This window comes from Lindgomyces ingoldianus, assembly GCF_010093535.1.
Source record: "Lindgomyces ingoldianus strain ATCC 200398 unplaced genomic scaffold BDR25scaffold_34, whole genome shotgun sequence".
NCBI classification, from domain to species: Eukaryota; Fungi; Ascomycota; class Dothideomycetes; order Pleosporales; family Lindgomycetaceae; genus Lindgomyces; species Lindgomyces ingoldianus.
Genome location: NW_022985195.1, coordinates 511,482 through 526,761, shown reverse-complemented (window position 1 = coordinate 526,761; position 15,280 = coordinate 511,482). Strand labels below are relative to the sequence as shown.

Here is a 15,280-nt window from a genome sequence, read left to right as displayed (position 1 = left end):
AGAGTTTCTGGTTTGGCCAACTGCTGCTACTTCCTCTTCCAGCGCTGTTCGGATTCGTGGACTAGAGCCCCACTCTTTTATGGTGTTCTCTTGTCGACCTTCAAAAGCCTTATGGATGGACATGCATTCTGTCGAGCCGCGCGCTGTGAAGAGAAGATAAAAGATATACCACCTTTGTTGGACCCTTCATGAACACTGGATATTGAGGGGTTGATGAGAGCAGCATAGATGTTCTAGAGGAGAGCACTTGAATGAATGAACTTCGGCTTTGCGCTGGAGCAGTGGAAATGTACCACAAGGTATGTTCGTGGGCATAGGTATAGCTAATGGCATCTCTGCTCAGAGAAGGATCTTGGAACAGCATTGAGGAGGGAGCACACTGCGGGACTGGATAGCTGAAATCAAAAGGTACCATCTCCGCCTTCTCAAACAAGCCCAATCACTCCAATAATAATCTCACTCCCAATCTCGCCTTCAATCCCGAGTGCGCATGTAGTGAATGAGTGCCTAACTAGTGAGTGGGTGGCAAAGCAGCTCCTTGAACCTGCCACTTTGGGGAGACAAGGTGAATGGTCAGTTGTGAAACCATTTGCAAATCAATTTACAGGAGCCATGCAAAGGAGCCCTTTTGGGATGCTGGCGGAGTGTTAGCTTTTGGTGGCGTCCACAAATGCAGGCGGGTGCTTTCGAGGGTTAGTCTTGGTCAGCCCTATGGTTATGAACATGTTCAAGACGACCTGGATCGGAAAGTTTAGCGAGGGGACCCAAAGACGCGCTAGCTGTTGGGGGTGCTGGGCTGCGAGGATGTAAACATGCAACACCTTGATATCATTCAGCAGAACTGCTGATCTCTAGTTCTCTGCTAGAGTGATTCGTCTGTTGGTTACGATTCCACACAGAGCCACTTTATCGAGCACGTCTGCTCTTCTTCCTACAATTCATCCCCACTGCATCAATCCATCGTGACCAAGGAAAAGCAGAACTCGACGCGCCAGACGGACACAATGGCGAATTTGAAACAACAGGAGAACATGCTCCTCACCGAGCATCTCACCTGGCCTCCGATTGTAGGTCTTCCTCCCTTTGTCCATTTCTACTCCTCTAACGTTCGCTCCAGTCCCTCCTCGACGACATAATCAACGCCGTAAACGAAGTTCTTTATAAATGCACAGACACGCTCGAAACAGGGCTTTCGTCAGCCGATCCCTCAGCACTAGGATTCGCCGACCGCGCGGCCGCTGAAGGACGCGTGCTGGAGAAAGAAGATGATGGGAGCGGGGGGCAGAGATTAGCATTTCCAGAGGCAAAACTGGAGATTGAAGAGGGGATACTCAAGTTGGAGACGTTGATGGAAGGCGCTGTGGATCGGAATTTCGACCGCTTGGAAATCTGGACGCTGAGAAATGTTTTGTGTTTGCCGGAGGAGTTGGCGGCTTGGGTGAGATTAGAGCATTATAAAGTGCGTTTGCGTTCATGTATCTGGGGGAAGCAAGATGTGGTGAGACTCAGGGCTAACTCTACTCTGCTTGCTACAGAACCTCACCATCCCGCCCCCCTCCCCCACAATATCACCCGAATACCTCTATGCGCTCCGCCGCAAACTCCAGGAAACCCAAAAACTCCATACCGCGCTCTTGGCGGAGAAAACCCGCAACGAGGCGCTACTCCAGAAACTGCGCTCGCTCGTTCAACCGCCGCCCGCGAAACGCGAACCCAGGTCTTCCACGTCCCCCTCGAAGTCAAAGGATCTGGGTGGAGACGGAAATGCGCCGTTTGCGTTCTTGACGCATACGGGTGCAGCAAGGGATTTAGGCGTGCAGGCTCTGCCCCGAAGCTCGGCGACCACGGGTACAAGTACAGCGACGGCGACGGCGACACCCTTGACTACCAACACGACGTTCACGACTTCCCAACTCCCGTTCCTGCGCTCCCTTCTTGCGACACTAAAACCGCATCTTGCGACCACGGCCCTACCGCTGCATTCGACCAGCGAGAAAGAGGAGTCGGCCAGAGAGCGCAAGATGTATATCGAGAGCCAGAGTAAGCGGATTCTAGAAAGACGCGGCGTGGATACAAGAGAAGGCGTAGAAGGGGTCCTAGAAGGGCAGGGTCAGAGGCTTAGGAGTGAGGAGGTCAGGGGGTTGGAGAGTTTGGTTGAGGGGATGAGGAGGAGTAGGAGTGGTGCTGGGGGTGCGGGGAATGAGGCTTCAGGTGATGGTGATGAGATGGATACTTCCTAGTGGGTGGCTGACCGTTGCGGTTGCTTTGGGATTCATGGAGTTGCAACCTTTCTGGATGGTGGGTTCGGTGGCTGGTATGGCGTCATGTGTTATGAATATGAGAGCTTACGCGTAAAATGAGGACGGAACCACAAGTACGGCTATAAGTGTTTGGTGGTTTTGGGTCTTGGGTTGATACCATTTCGGCGCTGGATTGTGCTTTCTGGTGGGGGTTGAATTGTGCTTCGTAGCAAAGTATCAAGAAACAGTGAGACTAGATTGATTGGCGTTACGAGTCGTGGTCGGCCAAGGGTGTGAAGAAAATATTCGCCTCGTGGACGAACATGTCCAATGCAGCTCATCGTGAGTCTCATGGTTTCCACAAACGCTAGGCACGTACAGTGGGCCGTAATTGAGTAGGGTAGGTGAGACGAGGAATGAACGTAAGAGCCTGTGAGTCACCGAGGTAGGACACAGTCTTCTTTGGAAAGAATGGCGATGTCAAAAGCTGTGCATTTTGTCGTTTAGGAGCCCGAGAGAGAAAACGGCTGTTGAAAGACACAGAATTTTGGGTATCATTAAATGAACAAGTGCTCTTCACCACGTAAAACACGGCTACAACAAGAGTTTAGCACAAAATGGCCACCCCTCCTCACGAATTCGCCAAAGTTTTAACACGCCTTCGCTCCTCCTCTCGTTTGGCTTCCACGTTAGCCAGAAAGTCCATCCTACCAAGATATGCCTCCTTAGTCTTCCCGTGCTCGTCCAACTCTTCGGCAATGCCTTCTTTATCTACATACTTGGACCAGTCATGTCTCGACTTGTCCACGACATTAAGTTTCTGTGCTTTTTCTGGACGTTGTATTCTGGGTGCTTCAGGAGCAGCAGCAGCATTCTCTTGGTCAACATGAGCAATTTTGGTGGTTTGGCGTGGCCAGGTGAGCTGGTGTTCTGGTGCGAGGCCGCGGACTTGTCCGGTGGGGTTTGGATCAAAACGTGAAGGTCGGCGCAGGGGACGACGGATCTTAGAGTGTGACCTTTCCAGCCCTGCACTGTCTTGTTTGGTCTCGGTCTCATCCACTTCTTGGGCTGTGGGCTCGGCTACCTTCCAGCCTTCAGAGAGGTATTTGTCGAGAGATGTGCGGGGAATCTGTTGCTCTTCCGTTGTGCGCTGACCTGCAAACGTGTAGATACGTTTCACCGTAACCGAATCAGTGTCGTCACTCGCATTCGGTGCTGCATGTACGCCGTCCGCGGCAGTGCCCTGGCCTTGCGAAGCTTCTCCATCCTGTGTCGTCGGTGTCAGGGTGGGATATAAAGGCTTCAACGGTGCCGCCGACATCTGAGCCCAAAGAGCATCAACATCAACTGTAGCTCCTTCAGTCCTCGCAAGGGGTCTCCGCTCCTTCTGCCCAACCCTCCTCTGCGCCCTCGTCTTGATCAATCCTCCCTCGCCGCCCTCATCGTCTGAGAAAAGCAGCTCATCCCTTCCTTTAGCTTTCTCTCCTTTCCATTTCTTCGCTTTCCGTTTACGTGCTAATTCTATTGTGAATTCATCTCCAGAATCTAGGTCCTCGGGCGAGGGTGCCTTTCGTTTACCCTTCCGCTGGTCGCGTTTAGTGTTGCCATCTCCTTCGTCAGACGAAGCGGAGGAGTCTTCAGCCGGTGCAGCGGCCGGATTGAAGTCTTCGTCAGAAGATTCATGGTAATTTTCCTCTGCGTCGGGGAGGTCCTCAATTGGATCGATGGGAGCCATAGTTCGGTGTAGGAGAGTGAAGCGGCGCGCCAAGAAATATTGTCCAGGTTTCTGGAGCACGTGATTCCGCCCAGTCTCTGACCAAGCCAGCCATATCGTCAAACATGTTCCACCACCTAACCGGCCCCCCCAAAACACACCAAAAATCCTAAATCGTACCCTGATATCTCAACAGAAACCTAATAAAAATGTCTAATAATCAATATCTAGTGTTTAATAGCTACTTTAAGACCCTTATTAAAGTTTTAGACAACAAACCTAGCCGTCACTAAGATATGAAGTTTCTAGCCTCTAAACCAGCGAAAGTGCTGTTTCTCAAGGTTCGCTTTATAAAATACTGTCAAAGTAAGATTTAATTCTTAAAATTAATATAGGAATATACCACTAAAGTTCTAGACTTTTATTATCAAGTTACTATTGAGATATCAAGGTACGATTTCTCGGATTATTGATGGGTTTTGGGCTAGCCGGCTAGGTGGTGGAACACTTAATTCATTCGAACTTAGAAGCAATTCAGACCTAAACTCTCCTACCTTTTTTGATCGCGCCATTGTGATGTCAACCTTCCAAAAACGGTGTTCCACAAACATAGCTCTACAGAGGAGCACTGCGTTACGCATCGTACCGCAATGTGACACAAAAGCTTACGAGTTTCTCTCAACATTACCCAATACCAATCAGGCTTCTCCTTCATCTTAACGCCTAGCGTGGAATTTAGCAGGAGGAATTCAGGACGGAAACTTTTGATCCTGTCAATATTCTCCGAGAGTCCAGCAAGAGGTTTAAGTAAGCAAAGCTGCCCTGCTACTGTTCCATGTAGGCGCCCATACCCTCTACTATGGAGTGTACAGGAGTGATACGAACCCTCAGCTCACGGGAGGAGGTAAAAAGTGGGAGGGAATATTAATGACCGATGCTCTCACTCGTCTCCTTCTAGGACAACATTATTATCTTTACCCGACGCTTGAGAATTCGAATTACGGTGCTTCGTCGCGATATCTTCGCCGTGACCGAACTTGCTGTAGTTGGTGCTATGACAAGCATCATATCACTGATTGACCCTTACTTCTAGGTTATAGGACATCTTGTGGACTATCGAGCGCATTCCGCGGCTTTCCCAAACACAATACACGGAATCTTTAGTCATGCTCCAGGGACTCAAAGGTGCCTATGATACAAGTGTGGTCGATAAAGATACCGCAACTGCAATTCTACTAACATTCAAGGAGTGCAGTAAAGCGATCCCGTTGTTACAGACTTTTACTCCAAAACGCTACTGTCGTGCCTCAGGATTCATAGAGAACGAGGCAGAGGAAGGCAGTAAATTCCCTATACTACAATTCCGAGATCAAAAGTGTGACCCAAAAGTTCCGCAACACCTGCAAAGATTAGCATGCGTATTGAAACATCCATGTTCTTTCTTAGAAACCTGGAAGGAAACGACGAGTATCTGCGACTGGCTCACGCAGCGGTCGGCCCCTGGCTCCTTTCCTCTCTACGACAAAGCACGGAAGCCCCGTCCCACAGGCTCTAGTACATAGTTTCTAGCCAGCTATCCATATACAGACTGGAAGGAGCAGCCTGACTTAACCAACTAGCTGTTCCTGGATCACTCAGGAACTCTAGGAAGTAAGCCATAGCATCAAAGGCAGAATACTGGCATATTTCTACTTCGTCTTCAATGATGTTCGCTCCCAAAACACGACAGGAATAACCAGGCCTCTCGTTCCGCAGGCTTTTGTCACGGCTAAATGCCTCCTAATGACCTGTGGTTCTAGCAATCACCCCTCTTTGGGCGCATCACTGGATATGTTGCGCCTTATTGTCAAAGAACCTTCGGACAGTAATACTTATCATTCTAGATTCGTTGGACGAGGGTCAAGACATAAGAACTCCTGAATTTTCTCAAATATTTGAGTGGATGGAACCTAGGGAGCCTCCGTATGCTCATAACCTCACGAATGCAGCCGGGTATCGAGGAAACGTTAGTGATATTTATAGCTCAGGTAACTCCATTCCATTAAGAAGTACACGAGTAGACAAGAATATCCAGCAGTGTGATCGCCACCGTCTCTTACAACCGAAGTAGTAAAATCAATCCAGGATCTTCAAGGAAATCGAGAGAGAACTTCTCGCAAAGCTAGAGGGAGCGTAGGCTGTATAATCTATTCTGTGAACCTCTTACATACTAGCTTGCTTGTCAGCTGGATTCGTTGTCGAAATGCTGGAGTAAGAGGGGGTTGCAGGAAACCTCGGCAATGTTTCCGAAAAACACCCGGGTAAGACTTATGAGCGCATATTGTTGAGAGATTGACAAAGATCGCCAGGAGTGCGCTTATTGGTTCCTTATCTGGCTCGCATTCTCGACCCGTTCGCTGCAACTCGAAGAAGCTGTCGAAGTTATAGCCATCGACGTCACCCACAAGCCTGCCTTTCGTGCCAATGAAAGGATTACAGAATCTCAAGATATTTTGGTGATATGCAGTAGCCTTGTTACGATTATATCTCCAAGTTCGCATATATCTCCCACTCAACGGAACGGGGAAGTTTACGATGAAGTTAGACATAGCGGAGACAACGAGGCAGATTCTTTTTTTACCGATTTGATTTTCTAGCTTAGAGAAGGAAGCGAAGTTGGGCTGATGGACTGAATTATCTTTGTACACTTCCCTTTGAAAGAATTCTCGGTATCAGATTGAATTTCGGCTGGGTAGGGGTTGAGATATCATGTGATAGTAAGTGGGAGAAAACGCGGGTACTTGACAATGGAGCAATGTCCATTCAAGGACACCCTTAGGGCGCATAGTACAACCCAAATTGTTTCACTATCATCGAGCGTATTAGGAGTACTGTAAGTCACATCTATGCTCTTCTAACACTCCTTTCTAACACTTTAGGAATGCTATGATGCCATTAAATTGCTACTTTAATATGGAGCCTGAATCGGCGGTGGAAATAACGAAGAGCGAACACCATGTCACCTTGTCACATGCGGGGATGATATCAACACACTGGACGCGCTTCTCGGGCATACGTTTGATGTGAATGTCAGAGGCCAAGATGGGAACACTCTGCTACACCTCGCGGTTTTGAAGGCCGATAACCGTCATGCCGGTTTGCTGATTATGGCTGGGGCTGATCTTAACCTTAAGAACACACGGGGAACGGCGCCTTTACATCTTGTCTGCTTCTTCTAAGTGAACAGTGGCGGATTTTTCGGTCTTAACAATGTTACCACATACTGGAGCAGAAAGACATGGCACCATAATTTTCTTTCTTCATGTTCCTTTCACTCTGACAAGCTTGAATTATATGGCTGGACTTTCAACAATTTCGACGTCACCGATGCAATAAGAACTCTGGTCTGTCGCGGCGCGGATGTCAATGTAAAAGATGTTTCCGGAGACTCCTTTCTTCATTAATGACACTTACAACCTCTCTGAAATGGTGGAGTCACTGCTCTGACAAGGCGTCGAAGTCAGTGCTCTAGATTTTCCCGGGTGTACTACTCTTTCTTGACTATATTGCGGAAGAATCTAGTTAGCCGACTACCCATTAGCGGAAGAACACTTGTTTCTCCATGGCACTTAGCGAAAGAAGCGACGTTCAGAAGGAGATGAAAGAGAAGCGGAGGTTGTTTGAAGGTCACGGTGGGCTCAGCTCCATACATCTGAAGACGGGAGACAAGAACGATGTGCGGATTGATGGCCATTTGTCACAATCTGATTCCCTAGTTCCACTGATTGGGTATTACTGCTCCTTATGGAGCCTTTTAACCCAAGTGTAGGTGGAAATTTGGGCTTTGTAACTGGGCTAGATGCACTTCTCAGCAACTGTTCTTCCTCGCCCAAAAATCGAGCATCGTTCTCCATGCAATGCTTCTGCTGATGTAATAAGCCTTAAACGGTTCACCCAATTCCCTATCCCCAACCCCTGCAAGCCCTCGTCCAGCCTCGCCCTCAACGAAGGTTAACTTTTCCTTTCCCTAAAACCCCAGACCCAAAACGCCACAAAGCCCACTAAGAATAGCGCACGAGCCCAAGCTTTCAGCCCACGACATCTCGATCGGGTCATCCCATCTCGCCAAGCTGAATCGGGGTAACGGACGGGCCAGACCAGAGCGGTGAAAAGGACCTCTACGATTTCCTGAGTTTCCTGGACGACACAAGAGTGGTGGAAGGATTTGAGAAATGCCATTGCGCTATATAGGACAACACCTTGCTAACGAGACGGGACTAAGAGATAAGCATATTGTTTTATCAGACTTGTGCCAGCTCATCACGCTTCTGCATGCATTCCCGAGACCTGTCATCTGTCAGTCAGGCGCATGTCAAAAACGCTCCACACGGACGTCCGCGCCCACGCCCACGCAAACACCATTCTCGTAACAAATTTCGGTGAAACCTACAACACAAAGGGCACGAGAAGCGACAACCTAGCCAAGATCAGATATCATCTTAGCCATAAAAGTCTATCTCGACTGGTTCCTTGATCAGGGAAGCAGGATGCGAGCGAATGGCGTCTGTCCTAAGTGCGCCACTTTGCTCGTTCGAACGTGATTGGGCTGGACTGCTGTACTGCTTTGGGGGCTAGACGAGAGGATTATTTGGGAATAGGGCACGAGAGAGCTACGGGGGAGCGGTTCGGAAAGGCCCGATTTGGATGTTGATAGATGTCAGTCAGATCAAGGAGATTTGAGGCTGAGAATCTGGACTGCATGTCATGACTACCTACATCCAGAACCCGCCCGTCTATCCACAGAATCCAGACACGTCTCAGCACACGCATCTGCCGTCGTGCACGTGTCCTATTAAGAATAAGAGTACTGTGTGTACGTGACATGTCTGAGTCAAGCCTTTTGTGAAAGCTTGCCCGTTGCTTGCATCCGCGCCCAACCAGCCCACCGGCAGCCAGCCAAGGCCGTTGCAATATCAAATGAGAAGTCATTGAACTGAAAAAGCAAGGAGGGTATAATTCAGCCTTTCGCTCCAAGTCATCGACCTCGTTTCCCTATTCCAGTCCCGGAATCTGATAATCGAGCGTTCACTCGCAAGCCGAAAAAAATCAAGTTTCCGTTTAGTATGTCCCTGTCAGAACGCCGTTGTGCTGTGCCAATGCCATGACAGAGCCGCATTTTACGTGCCCATGCAATGTGTTGTGCATGCCCCAAGGGAAAAAAAAAATGAGATAATGACTATCCTTGAGTCCGTGTACGTGATATGGGTGAAGGATTAACAAAAGAGAGTGTATTGTCTTGATTCCGCGGAGGAAGATATAAAATTGGATGGGAAAGGGCGCTCGGGTTCACCTTGACAAGCCATAGCCTGTCACTCAACGCTGCACGCGGGTATGTCAGCCGTGGCGCCCGCTTCCAACCCTTTACCAATCCGAATTCGACTTTTGGTTACTGAGGGCTAGTCAGAATGGCAAGACGATTTCTCCGTGTCGTAGACGTGAGACGGGCAGTGTTAACGCCGAAAGATGGCAATGAAACTTTTTCGCTTCCCGATTTTAGGCGCAGGTGTATCTTGAGGAATAGGAGGCGGAGGGATGTTCGTTAATGGTGTTGTCGTGGTCTGTGCTCCCGATTCCTTAGCAAGCACTTTTGAAGGCTTGCGGTGCATTGAGCCTTTACGCTTGACATTGCCGTCTATTGTGTGTAGCGGAGAGAGCTGGTCGCCTTGTCCCTTCTCGTCGACAGCGACGCCGGAGTCGAAGGGGCCTGGGCTGGGGAGGGGAGGAGTAACGACTGCTCGGCCTGGGTTAATTCGTGAATTGTTCCTCGAAAGCTGGATGCTGCTCTTTGATTTGACGACTGTGGATCTTCTTGAGCTCTTCGTAAGGGCTCGTTTCAGTCCGCTGGTGTGCTCTTCGGCTTGCTGCCGCTCAAGTCGTTCAACCTCACCCAAAATAGTCACTCCGCTCATGGCTAGGCTGTCCTCAGGGATGGGAACGAACCTCATAATCCCCCGTTCCAATGGTACGCCGATAGACTCAAACATGAAGGCTTGGATGAGAGCGGCATTGCGTTTGTTGGTCGTGGGTTGCAGTTGGATCGGAAGTGCATTGATAGTAAGAATGTACGTTGGTTCAAACGAGCCACCGAGAAGAAGACAGGCAGAGTGATTTACTGTGATCATAATAAATGATTCCGGCCGTTGATACCGCGCTGATAAATGGTGCGACAAGTCCGTGACCAGCGTGTACTCGTCCTTAATCTTCTATCTGTAAGCAACATATTTTGGGGGGGAATAATCTTGGAATGGAAACGCACGATAACGTTAGTGCGGAGCTCTGCAATAATTGGTGCATCCTTAGTCACACGCTCGCGCGCCGACGACATTGAGTCGTCCTTGTACGCGAACTGCTCCTCGTAGTACTGTGTGCGCCGACGAGAGCTATAGTTCTGCTGCCGTTGGCCGGGGGCGTCAAGGGCCTTCTTCTCGCCAGGAGCGCCGCGACTTACCGGCCGCGTGTTGCGAAGATCCTCGAAAATGACGCCTCGCTCAGAGCCGTGAACGGATTTGGGAGAGTCCTCGAAGGAGAAGGTCGATCGTGAGGGTGAAAGTTGATCTCCAAGAGGCTCGGGAACTAGCAGGGTGGCTCCCGCCGGCTTGGGAAAAGCATTGGCAGAGTTGGTCGACGTGGACGACGGGCGGGACATGGTTGGGGTTGAGTTGTTGACAGAGTGTGGCATGCTGGCGTAAATGAAATGCAGCAGTAAAGTGAAATACAGGATCCGTGCAGAGTGAATGACTGTTTGTGATGAGGAGGGGGGCCGGTGAATTTCTCGGCCAGAGCAAAGAGGATCTTCGAGCCGCAAATATGGATAAAGTTCGTTCGTGCTACCCGCAGGAGCGCGGACCTCAATGTGTTTGGAATGGAGTTCTTATCAGTCAGTCGTAGGGTAAGCCGTCTTCGTGTCCGATGAAAGGGAGGAGGCGTAGACACGGGAGGTTCTAGTCTCAGTGATCTGCGGGGCGGAATGAAGACCAGCCCTGAGGAAGGTGCAGCGGAATCAGGGACGTCAGGTGAAAATAGTTGGCGGGCTCTGGCTATTGATTGCGCTGAGGCTGCCAAATAGCGGACCACTATATGTATATTGAAGCGGCGATGGTTGGAGAGCTCCGAGAGAGAGCCAATACCGCACACGACCGATGGCTCTTTGAGAAGCACCTGCAACCAGGGTCGCCTCTGGGCTGCCGCCACAGCAAGCGGATCTAGCGTCGATGGTCGTCTGGCGCGTCCTGTCTGGACAAGGTCAGACATGGTCATCCACTGCCCTTATCTGTGTTGGGCGGCATCGACGTGCGTGTGGCTGTCGTGGCTTGCCGCTTCGAGCTCTGAAGGGCAAAGCTTATCGCAACAGGTCGTCCAAAGCCCTCTAGCCATCGACCACCATCGGCCACTCCACGGCTCTCCGGCTCAGCCCAGCAGCCATGTTTGCGAAGCTGAACTTCGCGAGAAAGATATAACTTTAGACCTGTATGCGCAGTCTAGCCTTAACGCCACGACTCTCCCGTCGCCGCGTTGAACAATGTACGCGCCTGGTGCAAAGTGCATGTGAAGAAAAGGAGAAAGGCCACCCTCCCATGCCTGTTCCTGTCCACCCCATGTCGTCGGGGCAGCAGACATATCTGCAAGAAGCCATGGCCTCCGACAGGAAAACCCACACTCGGGCGGCCTCATGTCTGAAAGCACTCGCGACACGAGGGCAGATGCGCATTTGAGGTACCTAAGCCCCAGGCCCCGACGACGAGCGAACGCCCCTCGCGCCCGTTTCTGCTCCCCACCAACATGCCACCTTACTCTATGGGGACGAGAGACTGCTCCTTCGGCTTTATTTAGCCTCAGACGTGCCTAGAGATCTCTTGACAACCTCCTCCTTGGGTGCTTGGTGTGTACTCTGTCATCCGTATCCTTCTAAATCCTGAGCGTTACGAGTATTGCCTACTTCTACCACCTACCGCTCGCAGTGAAAATGCGCCACTCTCACACGATACCCCTTTGCCGCTCAATGGTCATCTGCACCGCGGATTTCCGGAATCCGCCAGGGCTTCACGTGCGACTGCCCGGGAGCGAGCCGACGGAGGACGACATATCAGGAGCCAACCCCGTGCTCCCTTAAGTCTTGGTATGTAAAATGAGACCCGCGGCCTCATCTGTTGTGCGAGGGAATGCCGTCTTGCTGTATCGACAAACGTACTGTTTTTGGGTCACTCGGTCACAGACTCTCATGGTAAGGAGGCGATGCCCCATTACGAGCGAATACTTGGCGGTACTGCAACCATGCCTATAAGACATTTACCCTCTCGTAGACTAAGCCTCGCGAAACTGCCGATGGGCAAGCACAAGACCGACGTTACTGTAAGAGGGAATCAAGGGGGAAGCAAAAGGTTCTCGAATCCAAATAGAACATCCGTTAGCAATTGCCGTGGTCCGTGTTTTAATGCCTGCGACGAGTCTGCACGTACGACCATCTCCCGAGCCGAGCCAGGCATGTCAGAACTCTTTTCAAGAGATTGCATTTTACTGCGAACGGTTGCGGAACGTTGCACTCACTACCCTGCAGGCGCACAAATTGCCATCAATAACAACCGTTGGCTATCGTTGCTTGCCAGGTGCTGGTTGATTTAAACACGAAACAACCCAAAATTGCCCCCCAACGCAAATGATTTCTCCAGGAAATATTGAAGTTGTTGGTCCTTTGAAGTAATACACACACACAGCCACCTAAATACAGTATCACCATGCTGAAACCGCCTAAGTCTAACACCACCCGCTTCAAGCTAGTTTATGTTCATTGCTAAAGCTTCAATAAAGGAGATGGTATCCGGGGTTGTTCCGGCAGTCTTCATAGGTTCAACTAAACCAAGTAACCTTAAAGAAATCCAAGGTGTCGGGCGGCGAATCTAATAGAACAGAAAATCGATGCAACTATCGTTGGACGATGACTGTCGTGTGACGCGTCTTGAGAATCAACAGTATTGCTGGATCTTTCCAAGCCCTGGTAAAGATTTTCGATCCTCAATCGCCTGAGGAGTTTGTCAAGCAACATCTTATCCTTCACTAGTTAATGCATTGAAATCACAGTTAGTCCGCCTTAAGAAAGCTTGCTAGCGAACACCTACGATTTCTGATGAATTTCTAACTCTCAAACTCTTTGGTCAATTAGAACTTCTTGTAGCGATAAATCGAATCTTAAGTTTCAGTCGGGAGTCCTGCTTTCAAAGTGCATTTCCCACCCCGATTCCGGGAGGTTGGAAGCCGAACTGAAAGTTACCGATAAATGCGCCATGGACAGTGACATGTTGATGCTAAGGACAAGGGTGTTAACCGGCTAAGCTTCAACGGCGAAATGGATGGCATTGAGAAGCATTAGACTGGCGATGGCGACATCCGTCGGAAGCACTCCAACGGGAGCGTCTCAACTGCTTCCCCCACACATTTAGTCTATCAAGAAAATCTTCAAAACGGATCCGGTCTTCTTATTCATACATGGCTATTCTTGATTTGGCAAGGCAGCTCCTGCAAACCGATGTTGTTAGACGAGACCAGTGTCGAAGAATGAGCTAGAGGATTGATCTAGATGGCGCATGAAGAGGAAAACTCATGACGTCGCAAGGATGAACGGGTGATCTAGATGTTGGTATAGAAATGATCGTGAAAGGAGAATGCTCTAAGGGAAGGAGCAAGAGAGCAGACCACCTGGGTTGGATCTTTGATGCATTGTAGGGGCAATTCTCTGTTGCATGCCGAGATGTAGAAGGCATACTTGAGTTAGGTATTGAATAATTCTGGAAGGCTGTGTGGTGGTCCAGCGGAAGAGTGTTGTATAGATGTGGAGCCTCTGGGAGAGCCATGATTCATTGAGAGGTACAGGTACTGGTAGATAGTACCTTGGCCTGGTTACAAATTCTGTGGTGAGCCTCATTGCCATATGATTTCTTGATGTGAAAGCGCTGTGACGATAAAGGAAGAAGGATTGGCTACGAGCGCTTTCCTCGTTGATGTCATCATTTGCATAGATCATGTGATGGCGCGTTTGTGCAGTGGCCTTCTCCAAACACCACGCCAAAGCGGCATCTCCACCCATTTTCATCCTCCACCCCTAGCCTAATGGCAACCTCAAATTCTGCCAGCATGCCACGAAAAGCAGCGAGGCCTATCCAGCGTAAAGGCCCTGCCTTTAAACCTCCGCGGCCTGTCAAACAATCCGCGCACGCTTCCAACCTAACCACAACAAAACTTGCACCAGGCCCGGGCGCACCCCGTTCAGCCCCTCCGAACAGGGGCATTGGGCCATCACGGCCCGGTGCTGAACCCACTACGACACTCATCTCATCTGATTCTGAGAGCGAAAACGGAGATGCCCTCTCGGCTTCAGATGGTGACGAACCCATGGAGGACGTGACGGATAACGGAGGACAACGCGCTTTACCGCCAGCAACCGAACTATCGCGAGACCCCATACCACCGCCGCTGCTCGTCAGAATACTACACGAAGGATTTGAGGACAAGGATATCAAAATCAAGGCCGGCGCGATGCATCTCGTCGGGGAATATATGAATATTTTCGTTCGCGAAGCCATTATGAGGGCGCATTTCGAACGAAACGAAGCAAACAAGGCAGGCGGCATCTCAGATGATTTCTTGCAAGTTGAGGACCTGGAAAAACTGGCCCCGCAGTTGATACTGGACTTCTGACGCGCGGGCGAGATCAAGTCGCGCTGGAGCAGTTCAGGACGGTTATGCATTTCGTCGTAGCTGATATCGGACTGGTGACATCTGCAGGAGAATATGATTTTATGGCAGGTTAGAGCTCCAGTTTTTTATTATGAAATGTATATCGCGCGGGACTGTACTCCTTTGGTGATGTGGTGGGGCGGACAATATAGCTTAACTCGACGAAGGATGCAATTGGTCATTGGCGATTGCCATGAGAAGCTTGAGAAAATCATACCAAAGTGGTCGGAGATTCTTAGGGGCAAGCAGGCCGCGTGTCGTTTCAACAGAGATTGTCCTCAGTTCGAAGGGATTCAGGCTGCAACAGTTCTTAGCTCGCCACAGCGAAGAGTCAAATGAGCAGAGGCCCACAACCCTCATGTCTGTTTACCCCATCAGATGCGAATTAAGATTGAAGGCTTTTGCCATAGCTGTCGGCCGTCACGATTCGTTGAAACATCCTAACAAGGGATGCAGCCGCCGAAGCAATGTCAGTCGCCTCTGAGCATGGCATGAAAACAAAACTGAAAGAGAACGATTCAATCTCGCGAATGGGCTTTCCGAAGGTCATTCAGCGCCG

At 50.1% G+C, this 15,280-nt stretch overlaps 8 protein-coding genes across 8 annotated transcripts; 5 read left to right on the top strand and 3 right to left on the bottom strand.

Moving 5' to 3' along the window:
• Window positions 1-839: 839 nt before the first annotated feature.
• On the top strand, window positions 840-2,463 carry BDR25DRAFT_293831 (uncharacterized protein). The gene is made up of 3 exons (XM_033688745.1): window positions 840-1,067; window positions 1,118-1,459; window positions 1,536-2,463. The coding sequence occupies exons 1-3, from the start codon at window positions 1,005-1,007 to the stop codon at window positions 2,238-2,240; spliced, it is 1,110 nt and encodes a 369-aa protein (XP_033543218.1). The 5' UTR covers window positions 840-1,004; the 3' UTR covers window positions 2,241-2,463.
• A 366-nt stretch (window positions 2,464-2,829) lies between these two features.
• On the bottom strand, window positions 2,830-3,967 carry BDR25DRAFT_306185 (BCNT-domain-containing protein). The gene has a single exon (XM_033690575.1). The coding sequence runs from the start codon at window positions 3,559-3,561 to the stop codon at window positions 2,872-2,874; it is 690 nt and encodes a 229-aa protein (XP_033543217.1). The 5' UTR covers window positions 3,562-3,967; the 3' UTR covers window positions 2,830-2,871.
• Window positions 3,968-4,250: 283 nt separating this feature from the next.
• On the top strand, window positions 4,251-6,119 carry BDR25DRAFT_359724 (uncharacterized protein; the record flags this gene model as incomplete). Its single annotated transcript, XM_033696140.1, has 10 exons — window positions 4,251-4,295; window positions 4,387-4,550; window positions 4,619-4,743; window positions 4,796-4,865; window positions 4,945-4,999; window positions 5,055-5,342; window positions 5,401-5,508; window positions 5,602-5,852; window positions 5,908-6,030; window positions 6,089-6,119. 10 exons carry the CDS (start codon window positions 4,251-4,253, stop codon window positions 6,117-6,119), a joined length of 1,260 nt encoding a protein of 419 aa, XP_033543216.1.
• A 3,324-nt stretch (window positions 6,120-9,443) lies between these two features.
• BDR25DRAFT_237355 (uncharacterized protein) lies at window positions 9,444-10,639 on the bottom strand (the record flags this gene model as incomplete). Its single annotated transcript, XM_033685586.1, has 2 exons — window positions 9,444-10,193; window positions 10,250-10,639. 2 exons carry the CDS (start codon window positions 10,637-10,639, stop codon window positions 9,444-9,446), a joined length of 1,140 nt encoding a protein of 379 aa, XP_033543215.1.
• Window positions 10,640-11,567: 928 nt separating this feature from the next.
• On the top strand, window positions 11,568-12,691 carry BDR25DRAFT_359722 (uncharacterized protein; the record flags this gene model as incomplete). The annotated part of the gene is made up of 6 exons (XM_033696139.1): window positions 11,568-11,664; window positions 11,716-11,872; window positions 11,920-12,091; window positions 12,124-12,437; window positions 12,469-12,602; window positions 12,660-12,691. The coding sequence occupies 6 exons, from the start codon at window positions 11,568-11,570 to the stop codon at window positions 12,689-12,691; spliced, it is 906 nt and encodes a 301-aa protein (XP_033543214.1).
• A 34-nt stretch (window positions 12,692-12,725) lies between these two features.
• BDR25DRAFT_359721 (uncharacterized protein) lies at window positions 12,726-13,487 on the top strand (the record flags this gene model as incomplete). Its single annotated transcript, XM_033696138.1, has 9 exons — window positions 12,726-12,767; window positions 12,799-12,850; window positions 12,895-12,917; window positions 12,952-12,985; window positions 13,016-13,071; window positions 13,096-13,193; window positions 13,235-13,278; window positions 13,321-13,376; window positions 13,428-13,487. 9 exons carry the CDS (start codon window positions 12,726-12,728, stop codon window positions 13,485-13,487), a joined length of 465 nt encoding a protein of 154 aa, XP_033543213.1.
• Window positions 13,488-13,519: 32 nt separating this feature from the next.
• BDR25DRAFT_359720 (uncharacterized protein) lies at window positions 13,520-14,071 on the bottom strand (the record flags this gene model as incomplete). The annotated part of the gene is made up of 2 exons (XM_033696137.1): window positions 13,520-13,584; window positions 13,681-14,071. 2 exons carry the CDS (start codon window positions 14,069-14,071, stop codon window positions 13,520-13,522), a joined length of 456 nt encoding a protein of 151 aa, XP_033543212.1.
• Window positions 14,072-14,118: 47 nt separating this feature from the next.
• BDR25DRAFT_237574 (uncharacterized protein) lies at window positions 14,119-14,682 on the top strand (the record flags this gene model as incomplete). The annotated part of the gene is made up of 1 exon (XM_033685594.1): window positions 14,119-14,682. One exon carries the CDS (start codon window positions 14,119-14,121, stop codon window positions 14,680-14,682), a length of 564 nt encoding a protein of 187 aa, XP_033543211.1.
• Window positions 14,683-15,280: the final 598 nt, after the last annotated feature.

Excerpts from the sequence above, each read along its gene's own strand:
- BDR25DRAFT_293831 (XM_033688745.1), top strand. The coding sequence starts at position 1,005 with ATGGCGAATTTGAAACAACAGGAGAACATGCTCCTCACCGAGCATCTC. Across the intron at positions 1,068-1,117 it reads ATCTCACCTGGCCTCCGATT|TCCCTCCTCGACGACATAAT; the intron begins GTAGGTCTTCCT and ends CGTTCGCTCCAG. Across the intron at positions 1,460-1,535 it reads TGAGATTAGAGCATTATAAA|AACCTCACCATCCCGCCCCC; the intron begins GTGCGTTTGCGT and ends TGCTTGCTACAG.
- BDR25DRAFT_306185 (XM_033690575.1), bottom strand. The coding sequence starts at position 3,561 with ATGTCGGCGGCACCGTTGAAGCCTTTATATCCCACCCTGACACCGACG.